The sequence below is a fragment of the Desmodus rotundus genome, chromosome 10 (assembly GCF_022682495.2).
Source record: "Desmodus rotundus isolate HL8 chromosome 10, HLdesRot8A.1, whole genome shotgun sequence".
NCBI classification, from domain to species: Eukaryota; Metazoa; Chordata; class Mammalia; order Chiroptera; family Phyllostomidae; genus Desmodus; species Desmodus rotundus.
The window spans coordinates 60,387,751-60,410,360 of NC_071396.1; the positions used below are offsets into that span (position 1 = coordinate 60,387,751).

The window sequence follows — 22,610 nt, forward strand, 5'->3', positions numbered from 1 at the left end:
CACTGAGGATTGCCCTTGTCCAGAATGAGGATGTTGCATGACTTAACTTTCATAATTATTGTTACCCCTAATGTGGAAACTGAGACACAGAAAGTTAATAGGCTCACTCAAAGCTATGTAGCTATATGCTTTGTGGAGACTGGTTATGAAAACAGAATTTGCATTTGCAGTTAAGTGAGTAGGAGATGTTTAGTAGATAATCAGTGTATTATTGTGAAAATAAGCTCACAACCATGAATGGCAATTATTTGAAGCAAATCATCCTAGAAGTGCAAAGTTAGTTTAACATTTATAAGCCAATCAATGTAATATACCCCATAACAGAATGAGAGAGAAAATTACGTGATCATTTCAATAGATGCAGTTACAAGTATTTCATAAAATTAAAAACTTATTTTGAATAAAAGTCTTAGCAAACTAGGAATAGAGGAGACTTCCACAGTCTGATAAATGGAAGTGGAGTGGCCCCCAGAGATATCTGTACCTGAATCCCTAAGCCTGTGACTATGTTCCCTTATATGGTAAAGGGGACTTTGCAGATGTGATTAAGGACCTAGAGATGGGGAGATGATCCAGATGGGATGCCCAATATAATCACAAGGGTCCTTATAAGATGGAAGCAGGAGGTTCAGAAGCAAGAGGAGGAGGTGTGATGAAAGAAACAGAGGTTTGAGTGATGTCATGGAGATTGGAAGATGCTACCTACACTGTTGGCTTTGGCGATGGAAGAAGGGGCCACAAGCCAAGGAGTGCAGACAACTGGAAAAGGCAAGAAAACGGATTATCCCTTAGAGCTTCCAGTAGAAACACAGCCCTGGGACACCCTGATGCTAACCCTGTAAGATTCCTTTTAGACTTCTGACCTCCAAAGTCATTAGATAAGATATTTGTGTTGTTTTAAGCCACTGAATTTGTGATAATTTGTTACAGCAGCAATAGGCAATACAGGTATGTATAAGAAAGTTCTAGGTGAAATATTGAATGTCCTCTCCCACCCCAAGATCAGAAATAGGGCAGAGAGGCCTATATTTGAAGTTCTTTCTACTCAACACTGCAGCAAGGTTAGAAAAAACAGTACAAGGCATAGGATTGGAAAGTAAGGGCAAATCATGTCATTCCAGGTGACATAAGTGTATAGCAGAAAATAAAAAATCTATAAACAAAATGGTTACAGTTAGATTAATTAAAATGATTTATAGATCTTAACTATGGAATTAAAATAAAACTTATAGAAGATACAATAATCAGAAATCTTTATGACCTTGCAGGGGGTGGTTGGTCAAAAACAGAACACAAAATGTACTAACCATGAACAAATGTTAAATTGAATTACATTAAAGTTAGGAACTCTTGTTCACTAAAAGGCACCATCAAGAGACTGAAAACACAAACCACAGAGTGTGGGAAGACATTTGCAAGGCCTAAAACTAGTGAATGACATATTCAGAATATGTGAAGAGATCCTAGAAATCATTAAAATAAGAAGACAGACAACCCCATAGAAAAGTGGGCAGTAGACAAAAACTGGCATTTCACAACACAGAATCACCAATAGCCCATAAACAGGTAGTCACTCTACTTGGTAACCAGGGAACATAAAATGCTAATACATAGCTAAATGATCAGGTAATATTAAAAGGACCAACAAAGTGCCAAGTGTTGGAGAGGATGTGGAGCAACTGGAATTCACACCTGTTGGTGGAATTGTTAATTGGTATAATTGCCCTGGAAAACTGTCCAGCGCTGTCTACTAAAGTTAAACATATAACCAGCAATTCCTCTCTTTCATATATACCTGGAGAAATGAGTGCTCATGTCCCCAAAATAGCATGTGCAAGAATATCCATAGCACTGTTATTCGTGATAGCAAACAACCAGAAACAACACAAATGTTCATCAACAGCAGAGAAGGGACTCCTGTTACATGTATCTCACAGACATGATGTTGAGTAAAGGAAGCCAGATCAAAAAAGCACTAAGTGATTTCATTTATGTGAAGTTCAAGAATGAATAAAACGATTCTGTAATAGCAGACTATTGACCATCTTTTGGGGAAAGAGAACTTCTGAGCAGATGGAAATGTTCTAGATGGTGAATGGATGAAGGGTAAGAAGATTTATTCACTTGTCTAAACGGTATACCTGAGATTTGTTCTTTTCATTGTATATGACATGTCTCAGTGAAGAAACAAAACAAATCCAAAACTGAGGCCCTACACTCTTATTTTAACAATGAGTTCAGCACAAGCACCTGTGAGTAGAAGAAACTATTGGGTGAATGCCTGGTGAGGATCTGTGATGGAGGGTCAGGTGGCTACCATTTGGACTACCATTGCAGCATGGCCAACACTGAGGCAACTGGATGTGTGCGCTCCTTATGAAAGATAGTAGGAAGCACCTTGCCCACCTAGGAAGGAGCTGTGGACAAAATGTAACATGGATCCATTCTATGAAACATCTAGTGTCCAATTTGAGGAAATATGGGGAACAGAGAAACAGTTATAATGACACATATAACTGTTTCTCTGAAACACCAGGAAGCAGGTGGCACATAACCAAGGACATTCTACAGGATAATTAACACCATTTTTCCAACAACTCAAGGCACAGAAAATGAAAGGATGTGAGGGTGTGGCTGTGCTAGATTAAGAGAGGTGAGAGACGGTTCTATCTCCTTTGAATCTCGATTAAAACAGATCTTCTTGGAGGAAGACATTACCTAGATAAGTAAATCTGATGATGGTCTGGTTAACTTCATTGTGGGCTTGTAAGAAAATGTTCCTATTTTTAAAAAATATACATTGAGATATGTAGGGATGAAATGACATTTCTGGAATTAACTTTAAAATCTTTTGGCAAAAACCAAAATGGAGAAAAGGGATAGATGAAACAAGTGTGGCAAAAGCTTGTCTACTGTCCAATTTGGTATTAGGCATGTCAGTTCATGTGAGTTCACTGGACTTTAGTCTCTATTTCTGGGAAGGTTTGGATTTTAATCAAAAGAAAGAGGAAATAGGGGGTGGGGTAGGCTGAGAGGAGGGAGCTTGGCCTGTGAAGCACAGGCACAGGGAACATGCTCACATTTGCACACCTCTGCAAAAGGACCAGACTGGCCTGTAAGCCCAGGAGTGTTGGGGGTGGGGGGGAGCAGTGCAGAAACCAGGAGGAAGTCCAGGAAGCCAGGATATGAGTGACAAAACAGGGCATCAGAGGATGAGGTACACGCAGCTAGCTGCCTACCCTTCTTTCCCCTAACAGGTGGCTCTCACATGCCTAGCTGAAAAGCTGCACTTCTCTGCCTCCCTTGCAGACACTGATGACCCTGTGACAAATAAAATACAGTCAGAAATCATTGGATGGAGCTTATGGAAAGGATATTTTCCAAGGCAGGTGGACAGTTTTGCTCTTCTCTTTGGTCCTTCTCCCTGTCTGGAATGAGATGTGATGGTTGGAGCTGCAGCAGCCATTTTGTGACCATGTGACAACCTTGTGTTTGAAAGCCCTACAGTTAGATAGAAGAGAAGGACTTAGGATATAGTCACCTGGATGATTTTGTAGAGTTGGTATTAGTGGAGCCTCATGGAATCATGGACTGCCTCTCACATTTCCCATTATTGGAAGAAACATATCCTGCTTTGTTTATGTCCCTGTTATTTCAGGTTTCAGTAACCCATTTTCTAATGGAAACAGAAGCATTCCCCTTTGCCTTTCACACTGTAGACTAGGTCTTGGGGCATCTGGAGCTGAGGGAGAAAGTGAAAGTCCCCACTACCTGGTACTTCAGCTCCCTGCTCTTTAGGTACCTTTGCCTTTTTTCCTATGCTTCTTTTTCTCTTCCGTGATTGTAGGAGAACAGTTGTCTGAGGATTCCAGGCTGTTCTCTGTGGAGACACAAAGTGAGGGCCACAGCAAATGACATATTTTGTGATAGCTTGAAGTCAGTGTGAGGCTGGGGAGGGTCTTAGACACGCGATAGGGCTCCAGCCCCAGCACTGTCACCTGCTTGCTGAGTGGGCGTGGCAAGTTGCTCAGCTTCTCTGAACCTTAGTTTCCACATCTGAGATAATCATGCTGACTTTGCCAGGAAGTTGCAAGAATTGTGCAAGAAAATGGCCACAAAATTTCCTAGCACATGTGCCTGGCACACAGATGATTTTTTTATGCCTTCCCTTTATATCCTTCAAATTATTCCCAAAGAGCAGCACAGGATTATACAGGAAGGTCACGGGCCTTAAGCTTCTTCCTCCTGTCTTGCCAGCACTTTTGCTGCCAGCTTCCCAGGTTCTTCCATCAGGGTTGGACCCACAGACTCAGAGATTTCCATTTCCTTGTTCTCTCCTCAACTGATGCCCACAGGGAAGCAGGCATTTGGCCCCATGCTTCTCCAACTCCAACTCAGAAATCGTTTGTAGCTTGGAGATCCCAGTATATGCCAGCCCAGGAGGACAGCCAGCTGAGAGGGCACACAGGGTGAGGACTGCTAGAGAGCATAGAGTTGTGTTTTGGTGGAAAGCTCAGGGAGCTGGCCCTCTTGGACCAGTGTGGGGGAGGGTGACCTGGGATGATGAAGGAAAAGTGAGGACCTGGAAGTTGGGGGGGTATACTTCCAAAGGCCAGGCCCTGGGCAGATGTCTCATAGGGTGTGGGAAGACTGAGGAAAAGAGGATTATTGTGGAACTGGCAGAAAGGTCAGGATGTGGGGGTGAAAACAAATGCCTCCAGGACCAAGCAGCATATATAGTGAGTGGTAAAGGGGAAGGAGGCTGTAGGGAGTGGTGAGGACTGTGAAGAACTCCGGGGTACAGGTTGCGGGGTCTTTATTATTTTCTGTCTTTCTTAGTGACTATATGATTAAATTTCCAGGTAGTAAACTTTATTTAACCATTTCATAAAAATCAGAAGACACCACTGTAATTTAAATAGACCAAAACAAAAACAAGACAAAAATCTTAATGAATTTAATTTTTCTTAATTGAAAAAGCAATTGCACATACATAGCAAGTTTTTCTAACAATGTAGCTTTGATGTATTGACATGATCAAGATTGATATGATGTGTTTCTATGATGATAAATCCTTACCTGAAATCCTTACTAGCAGATTTTTGTATATCTACTCAGAGGTATTTTATGAATGAACTTAGATGTTACTTGCTTCTTCACTAAAAATGCATCTGCTTACATGCTAAGACATTAATAAACCTTAAGGATATCATACAAAGTGAAAGAAGTCAGTCACAAAAGGGCAAATAATGTATGATTTCACTTATATAAGGTCCCTAGAGGAGTCAAATTCATAGAGACAGAAAGTAGAATAGTGGGTGCCAGGGGCTGGGGAAAGGGGAAGGGGAAGGGAGTTAATATTTAATGGGTGCAGAGGAAAGATAAAGAGAATTCTGGGGAAGGATGGTGGTGATGGTTACACAACAATGTGAATGTACTTAATGTCATTGAACTAGACGTGAAAATGCTTTAAATGATTAAAAATAAAAATGCTTAAATTTCATGTGGTTTACAGTTTTAATAAGTTAAAAAAATACATCTGCTCAAGCACAAGCCTCATTGTTACTTAATAAGTCCCCTAGTGGACCCTGAGGTTATGTCCAAACTTCTGCAATGGTCACTCTCCATCACCAAGCTGAGCTGGACTATTTCCCATACACCTGGAACTTTGTCAATCTGATAAAATTAACACTCTCAGTTTTAATTTGCATTTTTCAATTTTGAATGAGATTGTGTTGCTTTTTCAGGTGTTAATTATCCATTTGCTTTTCTCTTTCTGTTAATATCTTTTGCCAATTGTTCTGTTGGGATGTTGTAGTTTTTAAATGATTCTTGAGAACTTTTATCTATTAAAGGACAGTAGCTCCTTTGTTTGTCAGAGCTGCTGAAAATATTTTTCCTTTAGAGGATTTGTCAATTATCTTTGGACTAATTTTCATATCTTTTCTTCACAGGACATTTTAATGTTTGCTTAGTGAAATGCTTTAGGGTTTTGTGTCCTCCTTAAAAAGGCCAGGCCCTGAGCAGATTGCCCTGAGAAATCTGAAGGTAAAACACATTATAAAATATTCCTGTGTTTTTTCTAGTGCCTTAACAAAATTAAAAATTTTTAATTAAAAGTTTTAAAAACATAAGCCTACTTTTAGAATAATTCTCCCGGACAAACAAGAAAGGGTGAGCTGGGTGAAAAATATTCTCATAAAAAGTGATAAAATACACACACACTCTGGACAATGGGAGATCTCGTGTGAGCTCTGGGCATCTGAAGGTCCTTATAACTCCTGAGTCACCAGCACAGCACAGTGTGAGCTCTGCTGCTCACAGAGGAGACCAAGGACTGCCAGCTCTCTGAGCAAGCCTGCCTCTCAGTGCTTCACCACCCCTCAATAGCCCCTTCCTTAGGGCTCCTGTAGCATAAGTGCTGACAGTTGTTTTTTCCTTTTTGTAATGCAAGTGCCTGACTTAAGCTTTGACTGGCTAGGTATCCATTTCAAAGAGGCACCCCCTTCATAGCTGGCTATATCCCAGCTATGCAGGCAACAAGACTAGAGCCAGGCACCTTCCCCACTGAGGCTCCTGTCTCAGAGATCTTAGTTGATTTCAATAACTGACCATTTGGGCTACTTGTTTGATTTATATTTCCTCTAAATTCCTACTCTTATCTTTAAATTTACCTACGAAGAGTGAGCTCTCAAACTCTAGGCTCCCACCCTCAACCCCAAAGAAAGCAAAACCCCAGGCCCTTATGGGAAAGTGTTAGGCATACTCTCTTCCTCTCTCTCTCCCTCTCCCTCCTCCTCCCCCTCTCCCTTTCCTCCTTGTGGCTGTGTGGCCCCAGGTGTGCAGTGTGACTTTCAGGTCCTCTAAGTAATAAAACTCCCCGCCCCCAAAGTTTCCTGGTGGTTATTTCTGAAGGGCATCTTGCAACAGAAGAATCACAAAGTCTTATCCATTGTCAAAAACATTAATCATTGTAAAAAAACAATGGAGCCACTTTAAAATGAGTCAGACCTGCCACCCCAAAAGAACTGCTTTGCATGTCTTATACCTACCTCAAAACTTTGGAATGTTAAAGACAGGGCAGATTAACTTTGGACTGGGCCTAAGTCCAAGGTTAATCTGCCCTGTTTTTTGGATCGTACCCCAAAACACTATTTTCAAAGATAATAAGAAAGCAGATATTATGACTACTGTACTGATGGCTACTGGACTGAATATTAAAAACTGTTTAGAATTAACATCAGTATGTTAAGTTATCTGCACCAATAGAAATGCCTTCGTTCTATAGGCGTAATTGTTCCCCTTCCCTTTGTCATAAATATCCATTGCTTTTTGTCTCCTAATTGGAACTATTTGGGCTTCTGCTTGAAATGGTGCACCTGAATAGCTATTCTTATTGATTTCAATAAAAGCTTGTGGCCTCTCACTTTGAAAAGCCCTTTTGTAGGCACCACTGTACTCCAACTAGCCTGAAAAGCCCTTTTGTTTTTGTTAACATTATCAATAGGCTGAGACAGGGCACACAACATTTCTTTAAATTATTCCACTTACTTGGACCTCCTGTGTCCTGCTGGGATTCTGGTAATGGCCTTCCTTCAGCTGCATGGACCCATTCTGACGACTGTGTCCCTCCTCATTCGTAGCTACCCCCTGAGAGCTGGCCAAACTCACCATTTCTACTAGCCTCCCTTTGACACCTCCCCCCATGCCAGGAATTCTTGGTTCTGGTCTGTCTGTCACCACCCCCAACTTAGACACTCTACTCACTCTGGTAGGCAGCAGGCGAGGTTGCCCTCCTAGGGCACTTGCCCCACTGACATACTCCTTCTCCTCCCCTTGCTCTGGCTTCCCTCTGGTCTGTCTAGTTGTTCTCTTCACCTCCTTTGCAAGCTTCTCCCAATGTCAGAATTCTTCAGGCAGTGTCCAGGCCACCCTCCCCCTCTCTCTCAGGACCACAGCCTCAACTTCCATCTGTTCGCTCATGACACTGACACTCCTAACCTCTATTCTTCTAACTTCAGGCTTCTATCAACAGCAGCCTCTTCTGAGTTTCCACTTGGCTGTTCCCACAGGCACTTGAACCGAACACATCCATCTGAGCTATCCACAGATCCAGTCCTTCCTCCTCTGCTCTCTGCCAGCTCAGCAAAGAGCACATGATACACAGGTATTCTTACATAAGAGATGGAGTTACCTTGACACTCCTTTCTCTCCCATGCTCATATTCAATCAGGCATCCAGTCCCAGGACTCTCTTCTAAAAAGCATAGATTCCATCCAATCCACCTCCCTCCCACCTCAGCTACCACAACCCTTATTTAAACCACTATCCGTCTTCTGTGATTTCCTTTCCTCAGCCAGTTCTACATCAAGTCCTGACCCCCCACCCCAACTGTGTGGCAAATCATTTAAAAATACAATTCATAAAACCAATCACGTGTTTGCATTCTTTGTGGTAGCCATCGTCTAAGATGGTCCTCTACTAGGGAAAGCCTTATGCCCCAGAGGCCCCAAATTCTTTAAACCAACCAATCCTAAGCCTTCTCATCCTGCTTCATTCATTTCTTACCAGGAAAAACACAATCAAGTCTCTGCCCTGAGTTTCCTGCTCCCTCTGCCTCCTGAGCACCCTGGTGCTTCCCTGCATGGCCCTGTGTGGTATGCCCCACCCTGGGTTCCTGATCTGTTAGCCTCCTTAAACCTGAATAATAATGAAATCTACATGTTAAAACAATAGGAACCACACTGTCCCAGTACCTGACCTGTTATGATATCAATAGGACAACCAGCCTTCTTTGCACTTGCCCTGTGGAATTTGCTGCTGAGGGTCTCTGGCCAACTCTGATTAATGGGACAGGGTGTGATGGTAGCTTACTCAGCCTCCACCCAGCCAATGTTTATAGTCACTTTCTAGGTGTCTGTGATGCTGCAGGTGCTGCGATGTCTTCTGGGAGTTAACATTCTAAACAGGTAACAAACAAAAATAAGATAGAGAGTTGGGCAGTGATATGTGTTATACAGAAAAATAAAGCAGGGTAAAAGGCAAGTGAGAGCGATGTTCCAGTAAATAAGGCAGTCGGGGATTCTCAGTGAGGTGGGGCATTTGAATTGAGACCTGAGGGAAGTCAGCATGAGGTAACTGAGGGAAAAAAATCAGATGGAGTGGTGTGGCTATCCCTTTTCTGACAGTGTGGCATGAGCTTAGTGAGTATGGGGAAATGAGGCTAGAGAGGTGGCTGGGGCCCCATGAGCCATGGAAGGGCCTTGGATTTCATTGAAAGAGCAATGTGAAGTCACATAAAGGGTTTGAGCAGGGAATGATAAGATTCAAGGTGTGATTTTTAAGAGCTTGGAAGCTGTCATAGCTGGGATTAGGCTGGTAGCAACTGGTGGGGATATAGATTTCTGGGCCTTGGATGTTGAGTGGGGCAGAGAGGAGGAAGGGAGACTCCCAGGTTATTGACTTGAACACCTGGGTGACAGTTAGTGATGGGATGCCTGGTGATGTGGAAGGGAGGGATAGAAGTTTGTGGTAAGTTCGCTATGCCACTGGACATTCAAAGGGTTGCAGAGTAGTCAGCCAGGTATGAGTGTGGAGTTCAAGGGAGAGGACAGACTGGATATTGGAACTGGAGCATCAATAATGTTGAGTCACTGAGATTGGGAAGCCTCCTAAAGCTGCTGTGGGTCAGGTAGAGCTGGGATGTAGTCAGCTGTGCTGTGCACATGTATCAAATGTACAGAGTGGGTGTCAGGGCTGAACATCCCTGCCCCTTGACAGTACTCCATGGACCAGAGGCACTTATATGTTAAATCTCACACCTGGGATCACAGGTGACTCCTGAGTGTTTGAATTAGGCATGCAAAGAGGCTTCAGGAACTTTAACCAATTGATTTAAGTTATTTTTTTAAATATGCACATGTGTGATACATGCTAGAAACCCCTGTTTAAAATAAGTCTAAAATTCTAACGCAGCACTGAGTCATTGACCACATTTTTCTTTCTTAGTGATGCATAAAATAATGCTGGTTTTTTAGAGTCTGAAGACCCAGCCCTAGGGAATTTGTGGGTTAGGGTCACTGAGCTGTACAGGAGTCTGTACAGGAGGCTGAGAAGGGGAGGAGAGCAGAAGCAGGTGGGAAGTGTGGCTGCTTGGAAGCTGAGTGGAAGAAGCACCTTGAGTAGGTAGAGGTGGTGTGGCTGTCACAAGTTGGTCATTTTGGTATTTAGATGACTCCCAAATCAGTATTGCAGAATTCCCCTGAAGCACCAACAGTCCACCAGGCATAATGGTACTGTAAGCTGTGCCAAAACCTGCTCCACCATTCCCAGAGAGCCTACCTGTTGCCCCCATCTCCAGTCCCTCACCTAGCCTCCCCTGTGGCAGCTGCCCTGCTCTGGGTCTTCATCTGCTTGCCCTCTTCTCACCAACCAGGTATTATTTTGCTTGAAAACTTTGAGTGCCTGCCCACTGCCCACTGAGGCCCAGCCTGGTGTATGGGCCCTCTGTGATTGCCTTCAACTTACCTTTCTATCTAAAGGTGTGACCTTCCCCCACAAGCCCACCCTTGTCCATTTGCCTGCAGCTCTCTCCAGAGTGTCTCTTCCCCTCTCCACTTGCTCAAGTCCAGCCATCAGCATGGATCCTCAAGGGAGCCCTCCCGCAGGACCACAGGAGCTCACACGGCCATGTGCTATAAATTCTGTATATGCTGAATAATCCTCCTTTCTCAGGAACAGAGAAAAATGAGGAAACTGAGACTCAGAGGGTTCAGTGTTACCTCAGGTGGAGCTGGGATCCAGTGCCCTGCTTGCCCCTAACCAGTGATTTGGAGAAAGGTTTGGGTCTGGCCTCAGGATGGGGTTCTGCAGGGAGCCAGCACCACCAGTGTGTGGTCCCAGAAAGCCATCTCCATTCTTTCCCTTCTGACACAACAACAACATAAGGACTGCATTCCTGGCCTCTTCCAACTCTGTTTGCCCATTTGACTAAGTCTGGAGTCTGGAGATGGGCAGAAGTCCTTAAGGAGAGCACCATGAGGTCAGCAGAGCAGCAGGATGACAGAGACCAGCCTTGGCTGCCACTCTGATCTCTGTGCAAGTTTTGCTTTCTGGGCACTGTTCTTAGCAGCCAGCCTCAGTCCTGATGCACAGTCTCACTGGACAGTAGGTGTGCAAATATAAGACTTTCAGGTCTTTTGACCCAGTGATACATCTTGTATTTCATCCCAGAAACGTGGAGTGGGGGTGGGGGGAAATGCTTGTATAGGATATCTACTTTAGGACTGTTGGGAAAATACTCAAACCAGAATTAGCACACAGTAGAGGGAGATCTGGTGAATGCTGCTATGTCACACTATGGGCATCTCTGCAATCTTTACAAAGCATGGAGCATGAATGTGTGCAGACAGTAAATGATCTCCAATACCTAGAGTTAAATGAAGAAACTTGGCTTCACAGCATATTAGGGCATTGGCACAGATTAAGCCCCACTCCACACCAGGGCCTGGAGGCCCTACAAGGTGTGCTTGCTGAGACCTGTCTGCTGTCTCCTCTATCATCTCCTTCTCCCTCCCTCTTCTCCAGTGGCTCAGCCTCCTTGAGATCCTCACACAGGCCCCACAAATGCCACCCAGGATCTTTCCACTGGCCCCTCTGCCAGGGCACCTCTTTTGACTCTTTGCATGGAGAGTTTTGTCTTTCTCAACTGATGCCTGCATAGAAGGGTCTTTCCTGATACCCAATGAAAGACACCCCCATATCAATGTGATGCCACTTGAATTCACTTCAATCTCAGCTCATATCACTGTATCTGAAGGCATCAGAATTATCTGAGCATTGCTCATTTTCTGTCTCATACCCCTAGAATCTAAATCTCATGAGGGTACTTTTGTTCACAGGCATGCCAACAGCGTCCTTGGTACCCAGTTGAAATACTTGATTATTTGGTTAAAATGAACATGTACATTCCTTCACAGCCCTCGGTGAAGGAACTATATTATGTCTGTGCTTGAATGCCCACCCTATACCTGCAGGCAACTCAACCCCAGGCACTTAACCTCTCCCCAATCTTGGGCTTAGCAGAAGGGTGGGAGTGGGCCCGGAATCATGTTGCTTGCTGCTGAAATTCCAGCAATGCCAATTTGCGTAAGTGGAAGGAAGCAGGAAGCCAGCTGAGGAGCTGGACATGGACAACCTGCCTCTGTCCCCCTTGCCTTCCCCTTCCCTTCCCTCCTGATCAGGAAATCCCACCTCCTAAAAGCCAAACATTGGCCTCTCTTCCTCCCTTTCTGAACCCCTTCTGTGAAATCTCCCTCAGACTTTCAGGAACACAATGCTGTCTTCTTTCCTGGGTGAGTATGGAGAGAGGAGATACTACTTCACCATAAGCCACACCATGATGTACACATCACACAGACATCTGTATACATACATACACACATGTGTATTCACACCCACCCCACTCATACCTTCTGCTTGTATTTTTATGGCCCCACCTAAACACCACTGGTGACATAAGCCTGTCCTTCTGCTTGGCACTCTTTGTGACTTGTAATGGACAAATGCACCCACCCCATGCCCCTCAGAGTCCTGTCCTCAAAATCCAACCATATTGTAGCATGTGTCAGAAAAAAATTTCCTTCTTTTTAAAGGCAAAATAGAATTCCATTATATAGATATGCCACGTTTGTCTATCCATTCATCTGTCAATGGGTATTTGAGTTATTTCCACCTTTTGCCCATTGTGAGCAATGCTGCTATATGCATGGATGTGCAAATATCTGTTTGAGCCTCTGCTTTCAGGCTAGAGGTGGAATTACTGGATCATATATATGGTAATTCTATGTATAAATTTTTGAGAACTGCTATACCGTTTTCTGCAGCAGCTGCATCATTTTATATTCTCACCAGCAATGCAGGAGAGTTCCACATTTTCTACATTCTCACTAATACTTGTTTCTCTCCTTTATTGTAACCATTGTAGTAGGTGTGAGATGATACATCATCATAGTTTTGATTTGCATCTCTCTAATGACTAATGAAAATTTAGCATATTAAAAAAATTTAAGTATGTTTTTTGATTATGCTATTACAGTTGTCCCATGTTTTTTTTCCCCTTTATCACCTGCTGCCCTGCATGCCCCTCCCTCCAGCATTCCCTTAGTTCATGTCCATGGGTCATACATATAACTTCTTTGGCTTCTCCATTTCCTATACTATTCTTGACCTTCCACTGTCCATTTTGTACCTACCAGTTATGCTCATTATTCTCTGTACCTTTCCTCCTATTGCCTCCTTTCTCCTCCCCACTGATATCCTCCAAGTGATCTCCATTTCTGTGATTCTGTTCCTGTTTTAGTTGCTTGTGTAGCTTGTTTTTGTTTTTTTAAGGCTCAGTTGTTGATAGTTGTGAGCTTGTTGTCATTTTACTGTTCATAGTTTTGATCATCTTCTTTTTCTTAGATAAGTCCCTTTAACACTTCACATAATAAGGGCTTGGTGATGATGAAATCCTTTAACTTGACCTTATCTGGGAAGCATTTTATCTGCCCTTCTGTTCGAAATGATAGTTTTACTGGATAGAGTAATCTTGGATGTAGGTCCTTGCCTTTCATGACCTTGGATACTTCTTTCCAGCCTCTTGTTGCCTGTAATGTTTCTTTTGAGAAATCAGCTGATAGTCTTCTGGGAACTTCTTTGTAAATAACTGTCTCCTTTTCTCTTGCTGATTTAAGATTCTCTCCTTATCTTTAATTTTGGGTAATTAAAGATAATGACGTGACTTGGTGTGTTCCTCTTTGAATCCAATATCTATGGAGTTCTCTGAGTTTCCTAGACTTCCTGGAAGTCTATTTCCTTCACCAGATTGGGAAAGTTTTCCTTCATTATTTTTTCAAATAAGTTTTCTGTTCTCTTCCTCTTCTCCTTCTGGCACTCTTGTGATTGGGATGTTGGAACGTTTAAAGTTGTCCAAGCGGTTCCTAAGCCTCTCCTCATGTTTTTGAGTTTTTGTTTCTTCATTGTGTTCCAATCGAATGTTTACTTCTTTTTTCTGTTCCAAATCATTGATTGGAGTCCTAGTTTCCTTCCCTTCACTGTTGGTTCCCTGTGTATTTTTCTTTACTTCACTTTGCATAGCTTTCACTTCTTCCTCTATTTTGTGTCTGTGTTCCATCATTTCTGTGAGCATCCTGATTACTAGTGTTTATTTAAAAAATATTTTATTTATTTACTTTTAGAGAGGGAAGGGAGGGAGAAAGAGAAGGAGAAAACCTTCAATGTGTGGTTCCCTCTTGTGCACCCCCCACTGGGGACCTGGTCAGCAACACGTGGCCTGACTGGGAATTGAACTGGTGAGCCTTTGGGTCTCAGGCCAGCACTCAGTCCAGTGAGCCACACCAGCCATGGCCTAATTACCACTGTTTTGAACTCTGTTTCTGATAGGTTGGTTATCTCCTCGTCACTTAGTTCTTTTTCTGGAGTTTCTTTCTGTTCTTTCATTTGGTCCATATTTCTTTGTCTTGGCGCACCTGTTATGTTGTAAGGGGTGGAGCCTTAGATATTCACCAGGGTGGGGCAATCCACTTCCTGGTGGCTGTATGTGGAGGAGGTGTCAGAGAAGGAATGATGCCACTTGCTTGGCTCTCACCCCGCTTTCAGTAGCTTCTCCTGCCACCCACAAGCAAATTGCACCCTACTGGTGCTGATTCCAGGGTGGATGGATTTGTGTACATTCTAGGACCCTGTGGGTCTCTCCAATGAACTCTCCTGTGAGACTGGGAGTTTATCCTGCTGCTGCAACCCCCACAGATTTTTACCACCAGAGGTTTTGAGGCTTTAGTTTCCCATGCTGGAACCCTGGGTGTGTGGTCTGTCTCACTCCCTAGTTGTTCCTTCTGGCTTATCTGCATGTGAATGTGGGACTGTCTGCTCTGCCACCTTGCCACACATCCTCTGCGCCCCAGCTGCCCGTCTCCGCCCCTCCTACTAGTCTGGATGAATGTTTCTTCTTTAATTCCTTGGTTGTCAGACTTCCATACAGTTTGATTTTCTGGCAGTTCTGGTTGTTTTTTGTTTTTAAATTTGTTGTTGTCCTTCTTTTGGTTGTGCAAGGAAGCGAAGCGTATCTACCTGTGCCTCCATTTTGGCCAGAAATCCTAGCTATTAAACATCTTGTCATGTGCTTATTGACTATTATATATCTTTGGAAAAATGTCTATTTAAATTCTTTGCCCATTTTTGAGTTGAAGTGTTTGATTTTGATTGTTGTTGAGTTTTAGGCATTCTGTATATATTCTGGATATCAGTGTCTTGTCAAATATTTCCTTAAATGTCTGGCTCCCAAAAGTGTGAGGCAGGAAGGTCCTATCTCCTTAAATCACTGTTGACAGATGTGGCAGGGAAGTCACTCAGCTTTTGGTGCAGACCCTCAGCAACAAAATATATAGCCCCAACTTGAGTAGGGCAAGGCACCAGCAATCCACACCAGGAATGTGGTCACTCTTGCCACTGAAGTTGGTCTAGAGGTTGATACCCTCTCCACAAAATACCAAAATTCACCAAAATTTCCCAGCCTCTTCATCAACTTTCCTCTGGAAACTGAGTGTTTAACTAGACTCCAGACTTCCTATTTTGGATTTTGAGAGTTCCTGCCACCTCAATATTTATTTTAGTGGAGAGACTGATTCTTGAATCTTACTACTTTGCCATCTCCCATGATGTCACTCTTGATATTGTACTCTTTTAGATGCCATTGTAAATGGAGTTGCTTTCTTAATTTCCATTTTGGACTGTTCATTGCTGGTGTATACAACTAATTTTTGTGTGCTCATCTTGTACTCTGCAACTTTGCTGAATTCATTTATTAGCTTTAGTAGCTTTCTTGTGAATCTTTTGAGATATCTCTCTATAGGATCATGCCACCTGTGATTAGAGATAGTGTCACTTTCTCCTTCCCAATTTGGATGCTTTTTATGTCCTTTCCTTGTCTAAGTGCTCTGGCTACTACTCCCAGCACAGTGTTGAATAGCAGACATCTGTTTCTTATTCCTTCTCTGTAGAGAAGGCTTTCAGTCTAACGGAATTCTATGGAGGCCTTATTATGTGCCAGGTTCTAGGGAGACAGCAGCACACAACAAAGACAAATACTCCTGCCCCAGGGAGTTTACATTCTATTGGGGGAAGAGAGAAACAAGATAAGCAAGGATAGATGAGGTAGGTTGAGAGTGGAAAATGTTAACCAGAAAAATAAAGCAGAGAAGAGCCAAGAAAAGAGGAGAAAGGGTGTGGGGTATTTCAGGCTTTAAAGAGGATGTTCAGGGGAGGCCTCACCAAAAGTTGATGTTTGAATAAACTCCTGAGGGAAGGGAAAGAGGGAGGGAGCCACAAGGAAATCTAGGGAGAGGGCATTCCTGGCACAGGGAACAGAAGTGCCAAGATGCTGAGGGAGTATGCCTGGGTTGTCCAAGGAACCCAGGTGGCCAGAGTGGCAGGAGTGGAGTGAGCACAGAGGGGAGAGCTGTTGTTTATTGCTCATCTCTGCAAACTATTAGAGCAGGCATCACCTCTGTCTCATTGACTTCTGCATCCCCAGCATAACACAGTCTCTGAAACATAGTAGGTGTTCAATAAATATCAGTCAAATGTCTGAATAACAGTAGCCTGGCAACAGTGTCTAACACATAGTTCATTTGGCCACCAGGGTGGGATTCAAATGGCCCAATGTTGCAGCTCCCCAGATGAACTTTGGATCACTTAAAACCATAATTCTTAAAATTGTCAACTATAACTTCCCTCAGCCATACAGTCACACAGAGGGAAGGCCTAGACATCTGTATGGTTAAGAAGTCTCTTTTGATCCCTACATCTTTTGTTGATGCTTCCAACATGGGGAATGTGGACTTGAGGGGCAGCACACAGATCTGTTTGGCATCTTCACCTGGTAAGAGAGTCTTTTTAAGCAGGGATGAACTTTCACCACACCCTCATCCCCGTACCCATAGTCTGGTCTCAGCCACTCAATGAAGGCCACTCCCCACCCCACCCCCATGAGGCTCAGGCTGGGTTCTAGCCTAAATGTCACAAACCCCAGAGATGGAGGGACCAGCTGCAGGCCAGGTCTCCCTGAAGTGGCTCTGAATTGGGGTGGGGTGCAGAGGGTATGAGGCCAGAGTTGGGAGCATGTCCTGTAGCCCCTGCATACACCAGCCCTGACTGGGAAGCCTTGGGGTCTGCTCTGGGCTTTCCCTGGTTCTTCTGCCTGGTCATAGTCTCTATCAAGTGTCATCTGTTTTCTGCATCAGGGACAAGGCCTTGCCCAGGTGTCCTGAGGGAGGCTGTGGGTAAGCCAGCCCCACTGCTTATGTCATAGGGAATGGTGCCCTTAGTCATAAAAGTCACAAAAGCCAGAAACTAGGCATTCTCCCTGCCTAAACCCTTTCAGTCATCTGAACAGAGCTGTTCTTCTCCTCTTTCATCCTTTAGGATTGTTAATGATAGGTATCAAATGTCCCAGAGTGCTTTCCTGACCACCTTTCCCATTTAAATTACCCCTGCTACCTCTTTGAGGCTTCCAGTTGCTTTTACTTTCTCCACTTTTTGGCTGTTGTAAATATAAACTGGTTGTGTTTTTTTTTTTTAAAGTTCCATCAGGGGGAACTCCTTGCGTTTTACTCACCCCTGAATCCCCAATTCCCAGAACACATGCCTGCATACAGCTGGCACTTAAGTGTTTGTGAATGAAGAACGAACCCAGAGCTCACTTCTCTGAGTCAAATTTAAGCTAAGTCTGCCCAGATCCACCCCTCTGCCCTTGGCCCTCTGGCTGAGACTGGTGTCCAGACACCTTATCTGTTCCTGACCCAGACTTGGAGCTAAGTTATTCCCAAGCCCCTCATCCCCTAGGGGCTAGGAGTCTTCCTGGTCCTCACCTTTGTTCCTCGCTTCTGCAGCTGAATCCAGAACATCAGATTCAGCAATCCTCCTGGCTTGAAGCCCTGGCTGGTGTGCCCCCTTACAGGCCAACTTCACTAGGATGCCTGGATTGGTATGCCTGGTTTGGTGCCCCTGACTGGCCTGGTCTGCCAAAACCCTGGGTATGTCAGCTTAGTAGTGGCCTGGCCTGGTTCCCTCCCAAATGCACAGACCTTCAACTCAAAACAGGCTACTAAGCTGAAAGAGGCCTCCCCTTTGCATATCACCTCCTAAGAAGGTGAATAACCCAACCTTGAGAGTCACAGGGTACCTCCTCTCATCACCTCCTGATACCACCGGATGAATCAGTATAGTTTATAGAGCCTTCAATTGTCTTGTGATAGTGCCATTATGTTGCATTGTTGTGTGTGTGTGTGTGTTTTAGAGTTAATTTGTTATCTGTACATTCCAAAGCTTTTTTTTTTTTGCTTTTTTGTAATCCTATTTCAGCCTTTCTGCATTTTTCAATTTCCTCTGGAGCAGCATGAGCGAGAGTGAATGAGCACCCAAGTGTGATGGTGGGGACAACTGTTAACAGTAACACACTTTTTGAAATAAGCTAAATGCCCATTAAACAGAAAAGTGGCTAAACAAATTAGGATACATTCACACAGGATTACTCAAAACACTAGAAGTGCAAGGAAACTTTTAGCTGTATGTGCAGGGAGCATGGGCATGGAGCTCACTTAGATGGATGCGAGAGACACTGCTGACACTGGCCACCTCCAAGGAGGGGACACTGGACGTCTGGGGACAGGTGGGGTTAGAATTTTCACAAGGCAAAGTTTTGAACACACTTCTGAATTTTGAACCATGGTAATATTTTATCTATTCAAAACCAAATTAAATTAAAAGCTGAAGGTGATTTAGAGTACATGACAGTTGATAGTATCGCCTGGTCTGCCCACCTCAGCTCAAGCAGCCCCACATGTGCCTCAGCAGTCTCCCTCTGTGCCCCACCCCACAAGTGGGAGTGCTGGGCAGCCTGTGTGTGACTCTAGGGAGGCAGACGTTTCACACAAAGACCTGGGGCCAGCTGGCACCTTCTCTGGGCTGAGTCCAGTGGCCATGGCTTACAGAAAGCTGAGAGAGGCCCACCTTCACTATGGCACCTTACTCAAGGTCTGTTATAAGGTCTCATGGTCTGAATTGTGTCCTGCCCCAAATTAATGTTTTTGAATATTTGACATCTTAACTCCTAGTACCTCAGAATGTGACCTTTATTGGAAATAGGGTGATTGCAGGTATAACTAAGATGTGGTCATGTTGGAGTAGTGTGGATGCCTATTTCAGAAATTTGTAACATACACATATCCAGACAAAATATCATGTGAGGATGAAGGCAGAGACTGAGGTCTACAAGCCAAGGAAAATCAAAGATTGCCAACAAACCAACAGAAGCTAGAGGCATAGACTAGATTCTCCTAACAACTTGATCTTGGACATCCAGCCCCAAATCATGAGACAATAAATCTCTGTTGTTTAAAACACCAGTCTGTGGTGATATTTTGTTCTAGCAACCTGAGGACATTAATACATGGGATTTCTAGGAAACCTGGTGAAATGTGATTTGTGCCTCATGGCTTGATTTAGAGTCACCTGAACCCGGGATTAAGTCTAGACCTCACTGTCCAGGCTTCCAAGGCTCTCTTTATCTTTGAAAGAGCCCACACCAGCTCGGTACTTACCATTATACATCATGTTCTTGGAGACCATAGTAGACAGGACCTTGGATATCCTGGCAGAGGAACAAGGGCTTGCTGCAAAACTTGACTTTGGCTAAAGGAGGTTCCAACCTGGGGAGTGACACAGTGCTTGAGCCAGATGGTCTGCAGGTCCACAGCCCCCCTCCCCTTGGGTGGCTGAGAACAGCTGGCATTTACTGAAGGTTCACCATGTGGTCAACACCTGCCGCTCCCTGTATTTTCCCTGTCCTGAACCCCATTCTCTCTCTCCTCCCTTTGTTCTAGCTTCCCTGTCTAATCTGTTGGTAGGTCACACCAACCATAGTCTGCCTCAGGGCTTTTGCATTTGCTGCCTCCTCAGATAAAAAATGTTTCCCATATCCAGCTCCCACAGTCTCTCTGTAGATATGAACTCAATGGTCATCCCTTCAGAGAAGCCTTCCCTTTTCACTCCATTTAAAGTAGGTTCTTTACCCCCACTCCCACGACTTCACTTTATTTTCCTCTCTGCAATTATCCACTGTCCAATTGTTTTAAAAAATCAGTTTATTGCCTGTTTCTCCCTTGAATATAAGCTCCACGAGAACAGGGGTCTTTTTTGGTTTGTAGCTCTTGCACTTATCAAAGAGCCCAGCATATCCTTAACAGGAGTGTCTTTTCATTTTGCAAAGGAGGAAACGAAGTAGGGATTCACAGAGGTGTACAAAGTCACACAACCAGGAAAGGCCAAACTGGGACTCCAGACTAAAAGTCCTTGACTCCAAAGCCTGTGCCCTTCCAGCCACATCCCTGCTACAGTACCACGGATAGGAATCTGGGTACCAGAGGTGGGCGGGTTAGCAGGGTCTGGCCTCTCCATCCCCAGCTAGGTCCGGACAAGAGGTCTGGGACCTGGGACAGACTAGGTGAATGATAAAGCAAGTATAGTGACGGGAGAGGGAGGGCGGGGAGCTTTGCAAAGAGGCCTTGCACTTCTGCCCAGAACGCACCCCGACACCGCCTGTTCCCCACCACAGTCCCGTGCGCACCCTGCAGCCCCGTGCACCCTCCAGCCCGGCGCACCCGGACTTGCTCCGAAGCTTCTGTGCGGCAGTTCCAGGCTCAACGCGTCAGGGCCTTTGTTTGACGTCGCCATGGCAACCATTCTCCTGATTTCTGGGGCCGTGACGTCACAAAAGCCGCTTTAGGGTGGGGTCTGTGGCCGCAGGTTGGAGTGCCAGGAGGCTCAGAGTTCCACTACTTCAATTCCAGAGGTCCCACTAGGGCGGCGACCCGCCCAGGATGGGGTCTGGTGAACAACAATTTCCTTCTTCTGTCATTCATTATATTCACTCTACTCCGGCTTTTTTTAATCCCCTAATTCATTGATTCAAAGTGCGCCTTCGCATATGGTTGGTCCTTTCTGCAAAGTGGATCTCACTATCTCGAGGAGCAGTTTTTAAAGCGTAGTCCTGGGACCTGTAGTTTCAGAAATGCTTGGAAACTCATTAAAAAGCAAATATTCTACCTGCTCCTGTAGCAGAAGCTCTGCTGTGGAGTTGTCAATCTGAGATGTAGCAAGCCCTCCCCATGATTCCCATGCTGGTTAAGGTTGGAGAACCACTGCTCCAGAGGGTGTATAAGAAACGGAATAAAGGCGCAGAGAAAAAAGTTATATCAATAAACAGAGCAGAGGGGATGAGGTGAAAAAGAGCTGGGATCCAGTTTATATCATCCAGATTCACCAGCTGTTGTGGCTACAGGCAGTAGTTTGCCTTCTTTCCCCCAAACTCTCGGCCCATGCACCACAGAGCAGCAGAAGACCTCTCCTGAGTTCTGACCAGGGTCACAAGATTTTCCCATGCCTCTAGAGGACTTATGGGTAGACAAAGGCTATTTGGAGTTGGAGGCACAGTCAGGGCTCTGTCTTTTCAAGGACATTTAGGGGGTTCTGGAGCAGTCTGCAGGCTAGTAATGTGGTGCCAGTGAGAATGCTAGCAGCTCCTAGTTCTGCTCAAGGCAAGTGTAGTGGGCAGGGAGACCAGTCCCACTTCAGGAACTCTGGTAGAGCCAAGGGTGGGAGTATGGAGGGGCTCCTGGAGGTGGAAGGAGCAGGGATATCTGAATCACCACTGGAGGACAGTATCCTGCTGGCAGTGACAGCATTCTACTGGCAGTATCCATAATGGACTGTATACAGGGTGGAAGGAAGTTTTATTGTGTTAAGCCATATATGTAATATGTGCATGTGCACACACACATGGGGAGTGTTTGTTAGAGCAGCCAGCTTTAAATACCCTAAACAGACAAGTGGCTCCCCTACCCCCAGGATAGAGGCTCCTTACATTGGCACTTAAGTCCTAAGTAATCTAGCCTCTGCCTGTCTGCAGCTTTACCTCCTTTCTAACTGTCACAGTCTAGCAGAACAGAAAACTAGGCACTGCAGTTAGGTTTCAGCAAGCATTTTGTTAACTAGTGACTGAGGTAGGAAAGCAAACAGATTTGAAATGATTTATCTTAAGCACCAGGATTTTTTGTTGTTTTGTTTTTAATAATATATTTTACTGATTATGCTATTAATTGTCCCATTTCCCCCCCTCTATTCCCCTCCGTCATGCACACCCCCTCCCACCTACATTCCCCGCCTTTAGTTCATGTCCATGGGCCATACATATGAATTCTTTGGCTTCTACATTTCCTATACTATTCTTAACCTCCCCCTGTCTATTTCTACCTGCCATTTATGCTACTTATTCTCTGTACCTTTTCTCCCTCTCTCCCCCTCCCACTCCCCTGCTGATTACCCTCCATGTGATCTCCATTTCTGTGATTCTTTCCTGTTCTAGTTGTTTGCTTAGTTTGCTTTTGTTTTTGTTTTAGGTGTGGTTGTTAATAACTGTGAGTTTGCTGTCATTTTTACTGTTCATATTTTTTATCTTCTTTTTCTTAGATAAATCTCTTTAACATTTCCTA

General features: G+C 44.4%; 1 protein-coding gene across 3 annotated transcripts in view; it reads right to left on the reverse strand.

Annotated features, from left to right (window-relative positions):
• The window catches only part of CFAP100 (cilia and flagella associated protein 100), a 48,615-nt gene extending 27,848 nt beyond the window's left edge, over positions 1–20,767 (reverse strand). For 2 of the 3 annotated variants that reach the window (XM_045187642.2, XM_045187641.2), the window contains exons 1-3: positions 20,687–20,767; positions 19,662–19,769; positions 3,803–3,880 (exon numbers count right to left, since the gene is read on the reverse strand). In XM_045187642.2, coding sequence (XP_045043577.1) covers positions 3,803–3,880; positions 19,662–19,689 — 106 coding nt within the window. In that variant the 5' untranslated portion in view covers positions 19,690–19,769; positions 20,687–20,767. The remainder of the gene's footprint in view (positions 1–3,802; positions 3,881–19,661; positions 19,770–20,686) is intronic. The other variant, XM_045187643.2, reaches the window with a different exon arrangement.
• Between the last annotated feature and the right edge of the window lie 1,843 nt (positions 20,768–22,610).